Source organism: Meles meles, chromosome 10, assembly GCF_922984935.1.
Source record: "Meles meles chromosome 10, mMelMel3.1 paternal haplotype, whole genome shotgun sequence".
Lineage (NCBI taxonomy): Eukaryota > Metazoa > Chordata > Mammalia > Carnivora > Mustelidae > Meles > Meles meles.
Window position 1 is genome coordinate 94,468,362 of NC_060075.1, and position 18,118 is coordinate 94,486,479.

Genomic DNA, 18,118 nt, shown 5'->3' on the forward strand with positions numbered 1-18,118 from the left:
CGAGTGACGGGCAGCTGAGCTAGGAGTTCAGTAGCAGGAGAAAGAAGCAAGAGGAAATCAATCCCAACAGAGACCCTGCCCTGAAAATCTTTATTCAGATGCGCCATGATGCATTTGCGAAAGCGTGCGTCTGTTTCCACACACCTGTAAAAATTAAGAAGCTGGTGATGGGGATGAATGAGGGCACTTGTGAGGAGTGCCAGGTGATGCAGGGAAGTGCTGAATCCCTAAATTGTACACCTGAAACTAATATTACCTGTATGTTAACACCCGGAACTAAAATTTTAAAAGTTAAATTAAAAAATCAAGTTAACGTGTGTAAACCTGGTGATTCACAGACCTGTACCCCTGGGGATAAAAATACATTATATGTTTATAAAAAAAAAGAAAGAAAGAAAGAAAAGAAAGGATGAATACCCAACTTTTGTTGCAACATGGACGGGACTGGAAGTGATTATGCTGAGTGAAATAAGTCAAGCAGAGAGAGTCAAGTATCATATGGTTTCACTTATTTGTGGAGCATCACAAATGACATGGAGGACATGGGGAGATGGAGAGGAGAGGGAGTTGAGAGAAATTGGAAGGGGAGATGAACCATAAGAGACTATGGACTCTGAAAAAGAACCTGAGGGTTTTGAAGGGGCGGGGGTGGGAGGTTGGGGGAACAGGTGGTGGGTAATAGGGAGGGCACGTATTGCATGGAGCACTGGGTGTTGTGCAAAAACAATGAATACTGTTATGCTGAAAATAAATAAATAAATAAATAAATTTTTTAAAAAATCAAGTTAATTATTTAGTGAATTAAGTCAAATACGAACTAAAAGGTACATGTGATTGGCACTTTCCCTGCCTGCAGGAGAGGCATATTCTAGACTGGGTCCATCAGACAAGCTGCAGTTCCCTGTTCCTTTGACCTCACATGTAGCTTTCTTACCATGATGAGGATCTGAGGTGTGTGTTTCTTGGACAAATCAATGATATCCACTCCATTATAGTAGAGATTTTCGAAGCAGCCATGAAAGTCTTTTTGTGGGAATGCCACTGATTTTCCATGTCCAGGAATCCCTCCAAAGCTGATCTTAGAAAGAAAAAAATGACATAAATAGTATTGTTTAATGATTTTGTGATTGTCTGCCTAAAACACGTATGCTCAGCCAGTGTAGGATAATTGCCTCCAATCTATCTGGCATTATTTTAACATTATCATGTTAATTTCAAGTGAATTTTTAGATGTAGAAGTACCGAGGCTTTCTTTATTCCATTTAGATAAGTAGGTTAAATATCCCTTCTCACAATTTGCTACTCAAAGGGCTATGTCACTTCAGCTGACGGGGAATGTTGTACGTTCATTTCCATGGTCACTCTTGATCTGGGTGACAAGGCGGCTGACCGTGATGACATTCTACTTTACAAACCTTCCTAGAACCCAGCGTCGGGATCTGGGTCTTTGCCAGGACACTGCTGATGGGTTAGAATAGTGAAGGCATCAATAATCTCATTCAGGACCAGGCTCTGCAGCTGGCCTCCTCGGCTGAGGCCACTTACACTAAATGAATGTTGAAATCATCCCCTTTGCTCTGATAGATGTGCTGAGCAGAACTGGCAGAACAAAAGGTGTTCTCCAGTGCCGGGTTAGATACGTGCGGGCTACACGCTGGGGATGCATTAAGCCTTTAAAGGTCCCAAGAAACAGTATTTTGAATCACCTGACTTTGGCTCTCTTGTTCCTCGAAAAAGCAGGGTGGAATGTATGGTGATTACTTCTCCAAGCACCCTAGATTGTTACTTCTGTTGATGATTGTCCTAAAGCACAGAGATCTCCAAGGGAACAGGTCACAGCCAACACCAGAAGTAACACAGAAAGTCGTCCAGACACGTGTATTTTACTATGCCGCCTGTCATACTGATAGCTCTTCATCTACACACTTTCCGAGTTCAACAACTACTTCCTCTCAGGGGAGAACTCACACCTATGAGTGATACAACATCTCAACAGTGCATGTGGGTCTCCTGCTGGGCCGATGTCACCCATGGGAAACGTTTCACCAGAATTCCAAATCTAGCAAAGGGAATTTCTCTGCGCAGAGGTATTTTCTTAGAAGGTTATGTTGTGTTTAAATAATAAAATCTGTAATACTTGAAAAGAAATGTTCACACCTTATAATCAAGATCCAAGTAGTCGGATTCGCCCTCGGCCTGGAAATGCTGACTGTGCCTGTCCACGGTGAAGTGGACATACGTGCTCCCGAGCTCGATGAGGACAGAATGCCAGTGCTCATCATCCAGCAGGCTGCCCAGGGTAAGGGTCGCACAGGCATCAGGGGAAGGCAGGTTAGCACGGCCTACAAGGACAGGTGAAGCAAATGAACCCCTCCATCCAACTCGGTACCATGGCTGCCGTGTGGGAGGTCAACTCTTTCCCCAATCACTTTCCTTGCACCCTTCTACCTAGAGAGCTGGTCAACTGCCTTTATTTCAGCCTCATGTACAAACTTCTCTCACTTGAGAATGATTTCTTCTACCTTTCTTGTGTTTATTATTATTAATTATTGCATTTTTTTTTTTTTTGGAAATATCTTCTTCTGAGAACCTCACAAAGAGCATTGCCTCACAGTTTCGGGGATCCACCCTTTGTCTTTACAATATCACCAGGTTGTTTACTGAACATGTGCAAATGGTCTTACACCCTAATCAAGCTATAAAACTTGTTATAGTAAAGTACTTTCGGTATACATGTGTGTTCTTTGTAGTACACCTCAACTGTGGAGCGACCACACTTCCATTTGCCCAGACCATTCTGTTTCATGCCTCTTGCTCCAGAGTAATTATTTCTAGGGTCTTCTTTCTTTCTCAAAAGTGTTCTGGTTTCAGGATAAATTAGCTACTTAACTGTGAAAAACTAAGCATGAAAAGATACTTCCATCTAAAGAGGCATATTTTTTAAAACACCCACTGGGAACTTTTTACCTGAATTAAGCGATAAGATGAGCTTTCCTCTAACTAACTGTAGGGTGACGTGTTTGCCGTTTTGTCCTTCTTTGTGGAGTAGAATCCCATCAGTCTGTCTGGTTTTAAATTTCAAAGAAATAACATCTTTTGCTGGATTCACAGATTTCTGATTAAACGTGTATAGCAAGAAGCTTTTCCCATCAAAATTAACTATCTCGGATCCTACAGCAGAAGACATTAGAAAATAATCTAAGTATAATACATATTTACAGATGCACTGAAATGAGCGAGTTGACACAAACACACACACATACATAATATACCTCTGGTCTGTTTAGTGCAGAGGGGAAAAAACGGTGCTGCCCATCCTCCCCGATACCCGTAGTTGAGATCCCTAACCTCCACTCTTTGCCTTTTCTGACATTTTCCCTAACATGTATCAGCTAGAAATACTTCTGTTGACTAAGCCCAATTGCTTCTGCCTTTGTACTGGACACTTCTCATCCTGTAAACAACAAAGATTGGTAAAACAGTTGAAGTCACTCCCCATGGTGGCACATCACAGCTATGAAGCTGCCATTGTCCCTCAGCTCTCCAATAGTCTTATTTTTCCCACTGTCAAGGTGACTTGCATTCTCTTTATTGAAAAAGTTGTATTTTATCATTAACATAAAAAGAACACTGGTCAAAGAAACCAAAGACAGAACAGGAGAAGCACGAAGGGATTCATACTACCCAGAAGAATGTCTTGTATTTCTCATATTTCACAAGTAAAAAGACAAGACGTTACTGTCCTTAAAAAGTCAAAAACCATATGATTTTACTCATGCGTGGAATCTAAAAACAAAACAAACAAACAAAAGAATAAACAAACAGAAAGCAGAACCAGACCTATAAATGCAGAGAACAAACTGGTGGCTATCAAAGAGATGGGGTGGGGGGTGGGTAAAGTGAGTGACGTGGAGCGGCAGGTCCCAGCTTCCGGTCATGGAGTGAGTGAATAAGTCATGGTGTGAAAGGTACGGCCAGGAAATTAGCCAACTATATTCTAATCGAGTTGTACGGGGACGTGTGGCAGCTACGCTGGTGGTGAATATCATACAACCCATAAAATCATCAAATTACCAAGTTGTACACCAGGGGCACCTGGGTGGCTCAGTGGGTTAAGCCTCTGCCTTCGGCTCAGGTCATAATCCCAGGGTCCTGGGATCGAGCCCCACATTGGGCTCTGCTCAGCGGGGAGCCTGCTTCCCTTCCTCTCTCTCTGCCTGCCTCTCTGCCTACTTGTGATCTCTGTCTGTCAAATAAATAAATAAAATCTTTTAAAAAAATTACCATGTTGTACACCTGACGCTAATGTAACATAGTGTGTACACTGCACTCAAATTTTTGAAAAAGAGGTTTTTTCAAATGTGTGTGTGCAATAAATGAAGGTGCAAGAGGAAGCCAAAGAAACAGGAAGCTGATGTCTTCTGAGCTGATGATACGTTGGGTTTATTTAACTTCACAAAAGCCTGGGGCCAATGTACACTAGGACCTGCATTTCATTCAGATGAACTAAAATATTTACAGTAAACCCTTTATGTTCACAACTCTAAGTAATCCTTTATTTCATGCAGCCATCTTTTGAAAATTCAGGAGTTTGATTCCAGTTCCCATACATGGTGGAAAATATATAAACGCAGCAGTGTGTCTAAAAATCATGGAAACAAGCAATTATTCTCCATTGCATAGTTAAATGAACGTCTGATAAAAACATATCCCTTTGTCAAATTCGAATGATGTCCCTTCTGTGGTTAGCGAAGAAGAAACTTTTGTCCCACAAATGATTTTATCAGGCTTCTTTTGACCAGATCGGGTTTGTCCCCAGCTTCCCTGTTGCCGCTATAGTTTTGTAAAAGTAACATTGGTCTTCTAGGTATGAGGACGTCCTGGTGTGTTGGGTAAGCACAGATCTGGCCCCATCCCAGAACTGCTGGGCTGGAGTGGGACCTGAGACTCTGCTTTTCTAACATGTCCCCTGGCGATGTTGATAATGATGATGCTGCTGGTCTAGTAACTACATATGAGAACCACTGCTCTAAAGAACCTAGATTATATTTCCTGGAACATTCCCCTCAGGCAAAATGGAGTAGTGAAAAATTTATTGCATTTATAGAAACACAAAAGAATGGGCTGAAAATCCTTTTGTTGTAATGTTTTCTTTTCCTCTCCAGTGAGATCCCTAACACTCATACCTAGAACAATCAACCACAAGCTAATCATCACATTCTATCTTATGAGGCACATTTAACATGTGTTTTGACAGGTTCTCTAAGCCTAGAAGGGGACTGAGTTATAATCTAGAGATGTCATCAATGGAGTAAAACAAAACCACTTCAAACAACATATCTTGTAGTAGTCCTGGTGGTTTCACTAAAATCTTAAATGGTAGCAAACATAAGCTCAATGGAGAGGAGTTAAAACAGCACAGATAAAAATGAGGAATTGCTTTCAGAAGTCTGGAATGTGAGGCTGCTTTCTCTTCATCTGAAATGACCCGCATCACTCTGCAGCGTGTATGGCCCCATGAGCTAATTTTTAAAAGTTCGTTAAAAAAAGAACAACAACAACAAAAAAAAACGAAGAATTGTGGCAGAGAGCACAGGTGCCCACAAACCTAAAATGTTTGCTGTCTGGCCCTTTACAGATGCCTGTCATCCCGCACTCAGCGCCATTAGCCAGTGATCCTTTCTGAGCCAGATTCCTGACTGCTTACAGGTGGCCGTGATAAGAACCAGCTCACCGCAAGATATGTGGCAATCCTTCTTCTATTTAAATATTAAAAACCCCATTTTTGATGGGAAATCACAAATTTAATTATTTTTGTTGAACTACCTGTTGCATAATTCAATACACTTTGTTTGTGGCTTTTCATGAATCTATATTTATGAGGTCAAAAAATAGGTAAATATTATGGCTCCTGTGGAATGTCACAGAAGACTGGTTTTATATGGACCATCCTCCATAGCTTCAGACCCTGCCTTGGCAGGGATTTGGCTTTGGAAAATACAGTTTTGTTATTAAAAGACCATTTCCCCCCATATTCCCTTCCTCCCCCACCCCCACACTGCCCTGACTTCATTTCCATTTGTTCCCCCAAGTACACTCTATTTTCATTTAACATGGGTGTAGCACCCCTAGGTGCTGGGATGAAACCCAAGAGGACAGACATGGCTTGGCCTTCCCAGAGCTTACAGTGCTCCCCTCACCTTCTCACTTCAGCTATCATGAAAAGAACACATTTTACCAGGAATAGCCTGTCTTACTGCGGGCTGCTAAGGAAACTAGAGGCAAGGAAGCTCACAGTCAGGAAGGAGGAAGTGGAGCAAGGGGGAGGTCTTCTCTGGGGAAGTGTCTGGAAAGAAAGAAAGACCTTACCCATCATATGGCATGTGTCACATGCAGTTTACAAATAGGCACCCAAAAGCAGCCAACACGGTTCAAACAATGGGCCATACTGTTGATCAAGAAGCCCCTCATGATAAACATGAAGCCCATGTGATAAGTAAGAGTGCGCCCTGTCACAAGGACGACTTACAATGGGAATGTGTGGACTGGAAACTCAGTTTCAGGCCTCGTCAAAGAGAAGCAACTCTACAGAATGTCGTTCACTTACAAATGTTCATGAATCAGTCTGAATATCTGAAAACAAATGGACACATCACTAAACATAACATGACATTTTTAAACAGTGTCACTCATACACCATTTTTAAAGGCAATAGATTTTTTTTCAAAGATTTTATTTATTTGACAGACAGAGATCACAAGCAGGTAGAGAGGCAGGCAGAGAGAGAAGGGGAAGCAGGCTCCCTGCTGAGCAGAGAGCCCTATGTGGGGCTCAATTCTAGGACCTCGGGATCATGACCTGATCCGAAGGCAGAGGCTTAATCCACTGAGCCACCCTGGTGCCCCAAAGCAATAGATTTTTTTTAAAATTAAACCAAAACACCATATTGTGGGACAGAGAAGACTCCGCTCAGTGAGTTTGCAGTGGCTAGCTCTCCAAGCACGGATGGGGAACAGCCCATCTGTAGAAGCAGAGGTTCCCTCACCTTCATGCCCATGTTGGTGATAGTCGTCAAAATATAGCCCCAGTTAATAAAACTAATAATTATAAATTAAAATCGTATAAATTGGAAAAACACTTTGTATTTTCAATGAAGTATCATATCACATTTTCCATTTTGGAATATAGGTTCTGCACTCTTGCAATGGGCAAAACTATTGGTTCTCATTTTGATTCAATAAGTGACCTCCATCTCAAGTATCCCAATAATTTAAATAGTTGAATTACATATGAACACATTTTTCATGAGCCTTCTTGTAAAAGTTAAGTGTGATGCTAAGGGGTAATTTAATGCATTATTTTGGAGTTTTTATTCAAATAAAAATATGTTAGAGTTGGTTATTTGTATTAATTATGGACATTTAAATTTTTATGATACCTATATTACATATGTATTTATATTACATATATATTTATATTTATAGAAATATATAAATATCAAGGATGTTTTGAGGTTGCTAAATAAAACCTACAAATTTCTGCTGTAACAGTCAGTACATTTTTGAAATAAACACAATATTTTAATTTTTTTTTTAACTAGGCTCCATGCCAGGCATGGAGCCCAATGTGAAACTTGAACTCATGACCCTGAGATAGAGACCTGAGCTGAGATCAAGAGTCAGATGCTTAACTGACTAAGCCCCCCAGGTGCCGCAGATAAACACAATGTTTTAAAATGGCCAATTACATGTTTTACTCCCAATTTTATTTTCATGCCTGACTTGACACAGGATCAGAGTGTCACGGGGATGACTGGTAGGTCCCCATGGTGTTGGCCATTCTGTGACTACATAATCCCTATTCCCAAGGACTCATGCACTCCTTTCCTCCCTCTTCTCTCCTTCTGTCCTCCCCCCCTTCTCTCTTTCTTCCCTTATTAAGACAGACAACACGCTAATGAACACAAGACGACATTACACCACCACAGAATGGGACAAGTACAAGCTCAGGGAATGCTTGAGAAGACACTGACCATGAACACGGGAGTCCAAGTGGAAAAGAAGGAACAGAAGATGCCCCAGGGAAGAATAACAGTCGAGAAAGAAATGAAGGAGGACCTGGGGCCAGTGTTGGTGTCTGTGGCTTACAGTAGAGACCTACATCAAGGATGTCAATGTGAAACTGATCAGAGTGTGCAAATGTTACTGAAAACTTAAGAAAGTGGAGGATACCCGAACGGAAACCTTTTTAGAGTGGGATACAAAGCCTAGAACAAGTCCGTGGGGAATATGGCCCTGGACAGCCCCCTTCCGCAGGGCTGCTGGAGGGGGCATGGGACTCTAAGAAGACCTCATGCACACACCACATGCACTCTAGGAGTTGGGGGAAGGGAGGGATTTTCAGGTAGAGAACCTGTGTGTGCCACCCCAGGAAGCCATGAAGAATGCCTGGTGTTTATAGGAACAGCAAATATCATTGTAATTGGAGTTTAAAGAAGTGAAACCAAAGAGAGAAGTTACATCTAAGAGACATTATATGCCAAGATAAGCAATCTGGACATTTTCTCAATATCAACAGAGCAGTGAAAATAGAAATGGGTGGGGGGGACAATAATTAGCACTTTGGGCTATAAATCATGTCATATACAATTACTGTCAAAAACAAAAGGGCAAAGCTCTATACTTAAACATTTGTTCTTATTAATAGTAAGAATGAAGACAAGACAGAAGCTCCACTAGAAAGCCACGGACTCCGAGTAGTTTTGCGAGTCGCCGTGACTGTTATTGGTCCACAGTTTTAGGCTAGGAGCCCCCCCGTGGCGCACAGCTCATGTTTGCTGACTTTAGGGTGCACGCAGGTCCTTCCCAGGACCGGGCCCGCAGCTTTGATCTCCCTGGGACTGACCTCTCCCTCAAGGAGTTGGTACCGCCTCACGAAGAACATCAAGCTAATGGCAAATCGTCATCAAAGACCTTGTTCTGCTTTGAAGTCAGTAAACCTGAAGTCGTTTCCAGAGTAATGGGAGGAAGGAGAAGCTGATTTTATGGGATCAAAGAGAAAATGGAGTATCGGTGTCCCAGCCGCTTGCAGCAGTGAGCATGTTCACAGATCTCGGACACAAAAGGAGATAAGGCAATGGCCTGAGGAAAGGGCGGGAAAGGGCGGACAGCATCATGAAACCATCTCTGCTGAACGTTGCGTGGAAAGGCCAACACAGAGACAGGGTTTGGAAATGGAGTGAAAGCAGAGCCCGTCTGAACTCAGGAAAATGGTGGAGCTGAGGCCGAAGGGGACCCTTGAATCTAGGATGGGGTCGCTTCTGGGATGGTGAGCCCCACCTCCAGAAGGTCTCCCTGCCTGTGGGATCAGCAAAGGGGCGATGGTATCCTTGCTTTGCAGCAGCTCCCTGTGCCCCACAGCGCCCACACCCTCCTGCACCCTGAGACCACAGCAGCCCAGAGTCCCACAGCCACTGTGTGCATGCTCCTGCCTTCCTCCCTCCAGAAGCCCCTCCCTACCCCAGCTCACTCCGCAAGCCCTTCACTCAGAAAACTGACTGACCACCCTTCTCCCTAGGCCCCAGGATCGTGTTCCAATATTTTACATTTGTTTTGTACAATTTTATGACTTCACATAAAATCCTGATGAAGAAAACCAATCATTTTAGAAGGGCCCCCTACATCCAGTCCCTAACACAGTTCTTTGCAAATAGCAAGTGTCTGATAAATTCTTACATGGCACGTGAGGGAACAAAGAAACGAAAGCCTGCATAATATAGTAGTTATGAGAACCAAATCTGGGGGGAAGACAGAGTTTTTAAATCCTAGGTCCAGTATGGAATAGATCTTGCAAACATCTCCATGTCTCCATGGTGAAGTTCTTCTCCCTTGAGGCCATACCAAATCTGTCTGGCTGGTGTGGTTGTTGAATGAGAAAATGTCTCTTAGGTAGGATCTGACATATTAAATATTCTGCCTGTGACAGATCTCACTGACACTTTTCTGCAAAGCTAATGCTTGGATCAGGTATGAAATGAAGTGTGACCAAAACCCCAACCTCCCACGATGTTCCCAGCCAACATACTCTTTGGGTTATTCTCCAGTTTTCTAGAAATTTTTCACTAATATTTTTTTCTTTTTGTACTCATTTTTAAAAATTCCATTAAAAAAATGTACTCATTTAAAAAAATCTACTCCGGTAGAGTCGATTTCCCCCACAGACGTCACTGAATGCGTTTCTGCTTGTGTTCACACTCATATTGGCTGTGATTTTTGTCCCTCTGCTCATCAGTGGGGAAAAAAGAGAAGACACAACACATAAATGATGTTCAAACAAAGGTTCACGTCGAGGAAAGTGGGGATTCGAGCAGTGAGTATGGGCGAAGCCTAGAGTCATTTTGGATTACGGGGAAAACAAGATCATCGACAGTCCCCTGCAGCCCCACACCAGGGTCACCTCAGTGCCCAAGAACGGCACCATCCATCACAGTGAATTGCTGTGGTTGACTTGGACCTCATTGTTTGGATGACTCACCCACTCTAAAACAGGTACCCTGCTCTCTCTTGGGAATCTTGGATTCCGAGGCTCAGTTCAGGCCCACCTCTATATTCAACTAAAGTAACTAAAGACAGCAATATCCAGGTTTTCCACAAAAACCCACAGAGACACCTAAAAAGTTAGAAACAAGTCAAGCTCGGTTTTCAGCCTGGCCGTGAGAGCATGTCCCTCTGTCACTGATTTGGGGGCGGGGAGAGGGGTAAACAGTACTTACGGTACTTGCATCCGTACACTTCTATCCTCATCCCAATCCTGCCCTTGGGGCTCCAGGCTAAGGGGAGGAAGCGCACGAACCTGGCTTCAAAGGGAGGCTGCAGTCGGTAATGCACTACGCTGTCTGCGTTTGTGTTTCCTGGAAAACCCTGGGAGAGAACGGGGAAAGGGATCAGTGTATCTGCAAAACTCCAAGCTCCCTGGCTCTTCTCCTGCGAGAGTTAGGGTTGGAGGCTTCACTCTGTTCTTATGCAAAAGCCTGCCTGCTTTATAGAAAGTCTGCTAATTTTTAAGAAGAATGTGACCACATTTCCTCAGGGCCTGGATTAGTCAATATTGTTCTAAGCTTTCCTTATTTGCAGGGTGATTTACATTTCAGCACACCATTAAGCTGGCTGTAAACCTGCCACCCTTGAAGGCTTGCTCTTCCCCTAAAGCGTTTCCCTCATCTCTAAGCAGCAAGGATGCTCTCATGTAGCCCCACATCTAAGGCAATCAAGCACGATGTTAACTTGTCGTCGGTGCAGGAAGAACTCTCGATGCTGGGATATAAGCTCTGGGAGGGACCTACACAGGGTTCTAGTTCCAAATCCTTCATTTATAAAGGCAAAACTAAAGTCCAAGAAAGTAGAAAGAGTGAAACCATATGATAATTGACTCTCTCTGCTTGACTTATTTCACTCAGCATAATCTCTTCCAGTCCCATCCATGTTGATACAAAAGTTGGGTATTCATCCTTTCTGATGGAGGCATAATACTCCATCGTGTATATGGACCACATCTTCCTTATCCATTCATCCGTTGAAGGGCATCTTGGTTCTTTCCACAGTTTGGCGACCATAACAAATAACATGGAGGACATGGGGAGATGGAGAGGAGAAGGGAGTTGAGGGAAATTGGAGGGGGAGATGAACCATGAGAGACTATAGACTCTGAAAACAACCTGAGGGTTTTGAAGGGGCGTGGGGTGGGAGGTTGGGGGAACCAGGTGGTGGGTATTATGGAGGGCACGCACTGCATGGAGCACTGGGTGTGGTGCAAAAACAAAAACAATGAATTCTGTCACGCTGAAAATTTTTTTTAAAAGCAGAAAAAAAAATCCAGTAAACTATTTCTTGATTAGCTGTCTAGAATTATTAGAACACTAAATGTCTATCTCTGTCAAAGTAGGTTGGACCTTTAGAGGCCGGTCTGAATAATGAGTTATTTTCTTCTTATAATTGTGTTATAAAGCAATTTTGCTTAAAATATAAATATAAATAAATAAATTTTTTTTAAAAAAAGGAAAGTAGAAAAAGTCTGCAGTGGTAGGACAGAGGCTACCTGGCAGGGCCAAGACTAGATTCTGGGCTTTGGATTTCAATCACAGTGTTCTTAGTGTGCGGTCCAGTTGCCCCCAAGTTAGCCACATTTCGGGAGCACTGGGGAGACCCACAAGACAGAGGGGTGCCCTTGCCTGGACACAGGCACCTGGCCTCAGGCTAGAAGGGGCCAAGCTGAGCACAATGGACGTTGTTACAGGGGACGTGCAACTCGTTTCTCACCGCGTTGATTTCATGTGAAGATCAGCATATGGGGAAACCATGAAATGGGTGATGCTCTGCATATACACACATCGATCATGCCACTGATGATTTAATCTATTTTAGACAGCTGTGTCACTAATGATTTGCTCGGTTTCTCAAAAGTAACACATACATGCAGGAGTAATCAGAGAACAGAGCACAGACTCCAACACCAGGAAGCGCGTCCCCATGCAACCTCTCTGCCCTGACCCGCAACCTCTCTTGAACGCTCCTGAAGTACTCCATACTTGCGTCCGGGGAGAAAAAGGTGGGTGTGCTTTCGATGACATGGACTTTGTTACCCTGTCGGCGAATCCGCTCCCCTCATCCCTACGGTCCTGCCTACCTTAGCATTAACTCCCGCACAACGATCTTCCAGAAGCTGGACTGTGAGTCACAGGACCACAGCTCTGGTGTAGACAATTTGCACCTACAAAGTCCCCTGAGACACGGGGCTCTTCTGTCCTGCCACTTGGGCCCCAGAACCTCCGCTAGCCTCCTTCACACCAGGATTTCGAAAGGCTCTTCCTGCTCTGGGCATTTTGGTGTCTGCCCCCAACACTGTGCACCCCCTTTTAAAACTGATTCCATCGACTCTTCCTCAGATTGTCCATCAATTTTCCCAGAGGACCTATGAAACAGCAAAACCATAACAGCCTAAGGTTTTCCAATCGTAACACAGCATCTTAGCAGAAAATGCTGCCCCATCCAAGGACCTTACCAGTCTACACTCTGAAAACAGACAGAGCCCCAGCTATGGTGCGTCTCTTCTCAAAACCTATGTCGACTGGTAAATCTACCTCAATGCTATCAGTTCTTTGGAACCCCTGTCAAAAGTTCAAGTTCTGCATTCTTTGATCTCTCCAAGTTTTATCATCCAGAGGGCCAAAGATGTTCTCATAATACTCCTTCATATAATAGTAATAAAATGAGGGAACAGAATACTTGACACTTTCTTATGCTCCCTTACACCAGAAGGACACACTCCACCTCCCACCGCAGTTAAAAGGGTCAGACATACTCACACCGCAAGGGAGCAAAGCTCGTAATTGGGCCAAAAAGAACGCCCATCTCGTCATTTTGCTTTGTGAAACCCTAGACCTGGCTTAACACCCAAACCAAACAAAGCAAGCCCGATCACTACTCGGGCTTATAAGCCATGACAAGCAGGTAGGAACAGACGGAACCAAGAATACAGAAAACTCAAATGTGGTATCAGGGGCAGTCTCAGAACCTATAACGCTTCCTCTTGGCTAGTGAATGAAACATCATCTGGGAAGTCCTCCGGCCTCCCTCTCTTGCTCAGTGGAAGCACCGTCTTTGTCCAACGTCACCTGTTCTTCAAGGGTCAGCAACCATTACACCAAGAGCAGGCAAACCCTCTCCATTGCCTCCATGCTTCGAATGGGAAGTAGGGAACTGCAGGCTGGCGTGGGCAGGAGCTGCTTTGTACCAACATCACCACTGTCCAGCACATGCTCTTGGCTCTTATTACAGGCTCCCAGACCCACTGCCTTCATCCACAAAACCAGCTTGGTCCAGCGAACTCTGAAGGTTGAAGAGCTATTACATGAGATAATACTTGACAATCATGTTCCCACACGTGCCTGGAGTTAGGCCATCCACGAGCACCAGCCGTCCACTGTGGCCACAGCCTTGGCTGCCGTTTTGGTTATGGTGGGTGCATCTGGCAGAGGCTGTTCATCTGTCCAACTCTGCATCCCCTTCCTTACACCCTGTCTCAGGTTCAAGACCCGAGATGTGCAGATCACCATCAGCTCCCACATTCATTGTGATGCCAAGATTACAATTCAACCTCAGAACTGAAGTCCATGTTTATCTGAGGGTAACTGACAAAAACTAGGAAAGGTATTTGAACAAATTGTTTTATTTTCCTTGGATATCATTACTTCTTTCTGAAGCATTTTGTCCATGGAAGGTAAATTCTGGACACTGTCGTTCAGATTGTGTGATGACAATGCCATAATAGCAAAAGGAATTTCTAGGGCTGTTTTAATGGAATTTAGACAGAATTTTTAGGAATTTTAGACAGAATTTAGACAGACTATTTAAGGAATATGTCAAGTGTCAATAATGTCTTAATAGTCTATGAAAAGAGGAGAATCAGAAGGCACTCTTTAAAACTTCTGAGAATCTGTATACGAAACATTTGTCACACATGATTTTACTACATTCAAATATTGGAACGTATGTGTGTATGTGTGCACAGCTGTGTGACCATGTTAATTCATTCTAATCTTAAGGAATCACATTATTTTTGTCTTACATAGAACTATCACCAGTCCCTTTGGGTACAAATCAATCATGCATTTCTTTAAAGATCCAGAAGTTAAATGAAATGACTTTGGCACAAGACGGATCCCCACTAGCACGTCACTCTCACTTTTGTGGCTCACTACTGAAATGATCCCATATATTTTGTGAGGCTAGTGTTTATCTCTTAAGAGGCGGTGTGGTCTGTTCTTTGCCATATGTATTTTTGCTTTTGTGTTTCCAGAACAGATCTGGGTGAACAGGCCACACAGACTTGCCAGAACGAAGGCCCACTCTGTGCTCTAGTAAGTGGGAAGATGAAAACCCCATCTCTCATGACAGGAACCTTGGGGAAGCTAGCATTTTCGTGTGTAAAGTAAGAACAAGAAAACCTCTCATAATTTTGATGAGTTAGTGAGAGGAGTTCCATGGGCCTGTCTTTCTGGCATCCCTCTTGGCTCGCTAGCACTAAGAAACACACCAATGAGACTCTCCCCACGACTGATCACAGGGACACTTCATCTGGACACGGACTCAACATCCGGTCACTTTAAAGGCATAACATTGAATCCTTCGTGCACTATTAGGAGCAGACCATGTCTGATGAAGTCTTCCGTTTCCACGTTAGTTAGGTTGAAGGTAACCTGAGTCCACGGCTTAGGCTCCGCTCACATGCTAGAAACATGTTTCTGAGATAATTTGTTTTAGGAATCTGTGAATTTTCTGAAAAGCTGCCAACTCTGCACTGATTTAGTTAGCAGTCACGTTAGTAGACTCTAAATCCAGAGAAGGGATCATTGGGAGACTCTCGCAGAGCCATGGTCTTGGTTGTAAACTGAGTCATCACGATTGCACACTGGAGTCAACAAATGACCTTCGAGATGCCTATTATGTATTTGTCACTTCAGATTTGAAATGTCTTTGTCCTAAGGTTGGCTTTTATACCAATGCCTTCTTTCCAAACACAAGCGGTGTTGCCTATAGAAACAGGTCTTGGTGATTTTAAAAATAAATAAATATTAAACCTCATCTGCAGGCCCCTAGGAAATCTGAGCTTCATTATTCACTCACCGCTGTTCATTTTATTTTAAGACCTCTGAGGTAGGAGGAAGGATGTTGCTGGGATCAAGAGAGTGTGCAAGAATCCCCAAGCTCTAATTCTGGCCGTTCTAATTACGGGGCCAGGATGGTCTTGGACAAGATGCTTAAATCTCCCCACATCTCAGCTTCTTCATGAGCAATGGGGGAATAATAATAATTACTGTTACTATTAAAAATAATATTTTGTCCCCATCAATTCCAGAGGCTCACAGACCATGAAAGGACGTACTAAAATTATTTCCTGTAGTTAGACCACATCAAAGTTGTAGTCAGTTGCTTTAAAGTGAGTGACCTTGTTATGAATTATTTTTAATATTTGAGTGAACTAGAAAGTACCATAACATTTACACATATATAAATCAAGAAAATCTTCCTCCTGTCATTTTACTGAGTGAGCTGGACTGGGATGTCAGAAGTATGACCTGGAGGGAGGGCCTGACCCCTTAGATGTCAGTCAGCCAGGTGCTTCGTGCGAGGTGAATGCTAGAGTTTAACTCGTACAGATGAATTAACTTCAACAGTGTCCTAGAAAGTGAATGAATAATCTCCCTTCTCAGTTAAAACAACCAGACAGGTGCCTGATCTGCATCTTCTGATGTGATGATCTCAGTGTGTTGGAAAAAATGTGCACTTAGTAAGCATTTCCTGGTTTCTTTCATGGAAGCAAGTCTTTCTTTCATGGAAGCAAGTCACACAGTCAAACCAGTGACTGAGCAAAAAGAGACGACCATGTCTCTGAGTCCCAGCACCTTCCCCTACCTGGAGAGGGCACCCGCCCCATGACTGAGCACAGCTATGCCTCCCAGAAACCCATAGCACCTGGCCCTGAATTCATCCACATCCCAAGGCCAAAGCAGGTGCAGGAAACAAGGTCCCAAATGCTGCTCTTCATTAACGTGCTTTTGTAAACTCAGCTGTATAAAAGAAGGGTAATGTAAATATTACCAAAATATTATTGAAATGAAGTATTTTTAAAACATGTTGAGAAGTTGTAGGCCTTTACTGCTTAGTTTTACCTTCTGCTTGAAATACGAACCCAGCAGAAAAGACAAGACAGGTTTCTGATTCTGCAGAAAAACCAGTAGGGTTTCTCAATGCTCCCCACTTCCCTATCTTCTTACGTGATCAGGAGAAATACATTTTATAAGCTATCTGAAAGGCCTATTGGTGCTGGCAAAGAGGTTGAAAGTAGAGAAAGAGCCAGAAAAAAATATTTCCAATAGCAAAAAGATCATACTTTAAAAACAACATATGACATGGATGGAACTAGAGGGTATTATGTTTAGCAAAATAAGTCAATCGGAGAAAGACCATATGATCTCCCTGATATGAAGAAGTGGAGATGCAATTTGGGGGGTTTGGAGGGTAGGAAAAGAAAAAATGAAACAAGATGGGATCAGGAGGGAGACAAACCATAAGTGACTCTTAACATCACAAAACAAACTGAGGGTTGCTGGGGGGAGGGGGGTTGGGTGAGGGGTGGGGTTATGGATACTGGGGAGGGTATGTGCTATCATGAGTGCTGTGAAGTGTGTAAACCTGGCGATTCACAGACCTGTACCCCTTGAGATAAAAATACATTATATGTTTATAAAAATATTTTTTAAAAAGCAACATATGGTTATTGAAAACAATACCAGAACATCACAAAAAAGGTGTGTGGTTTGATACGTGGCACAAGCTTATTTTCTGGAAACCGAATTAGCTTTCAGTATTTGAAGAATGACACCAAAGAACAAAATGAGGTATTGTTAGTGTAAATGAGTGTTTAATAGTGTGTCTCTCCTAACAGCAACTTGAAGGTATTAAATAAGTTAATTGAATGAGAAGAATTAAATATATAACTTGACTTAAATATAAACTTGACTCCAGGCATAGTTTTGGGGGCATTCTTTAACAACTCAGATTATTGGCAGAATAGCACTATCCTCTTAGCCTCCTGCATATGTTCAAAATAATGATATATCAAATGGGTTATTTGTACAAAATTTAGAAGATTTCTCATGGAGAAGTACCCGTGACTTGAAGAGATACCATATGTATTTAATTCAACATTAAATACTTTATAAAGTACGGAACCTGGGGCGCCTGGGTGGTTCAGTGAGTTAAAGCCTCTGCCTTCAGCTCAGGTCATGATCCCAGGGCCCTGGGATCAAGCCCCACATTGGGCTCTCTGCTCAGCGGGGAGCCTGCTTCCTCCTCTCTCTCTGCCTGCCTCTCTGCCTACTTGTGATCTGTGTCTGTCAAATAAATAAATTTTTTTAAAAAATCTTTAAAGTAGGGAACCCATCTAAATTACTGTGATGGGGTGAATTGTGTCCCCCACCCCTAATTCATATGTGGAAGCCTGAACCCCCCATAGTTCCGAATGTGACTGTTTGGAGACAGGATCTATAAAGAGGTGATGT

General features: G+C 43.0%; 1 protein-coding gene across 4 annotated transcripts in view; it reads right to left on the reverse strand.

Annotated features, from left to right (window-relative positions):
* Positions 1-18,118, reverse strand: part of LOC123952300 (contactin-associated protein-like 3) — a 210,634-nt gene that overhangs the window by 85,665 nt on the left and 106,851 nt on the right. For all 4 annotated transcript variants that reach the window (XM_046021655.1, XM_046021654.1, XM_046021657.1 and 1 more), the window contains 4 exons: positions 10,772-10,919; positions 2,968-3,171; positions 2,158-2,342; positions 935-1,078 (listed from right to left, as the gene is read on the reverse strand). In XM_046021655.1, coding sequence (XP_045877611.1) covers positions 935-1,078; positions 2,158-2,342; positions 2,968-3,171; positions 10,772-10,919 — 681 coding nt within the window. The remainder of the gene's footprint in view (positions 1-934; positions 1,079-2,157; positions 2,343-2,967; positions 3,172-10,771; positions 10,920-18,118) is intronic.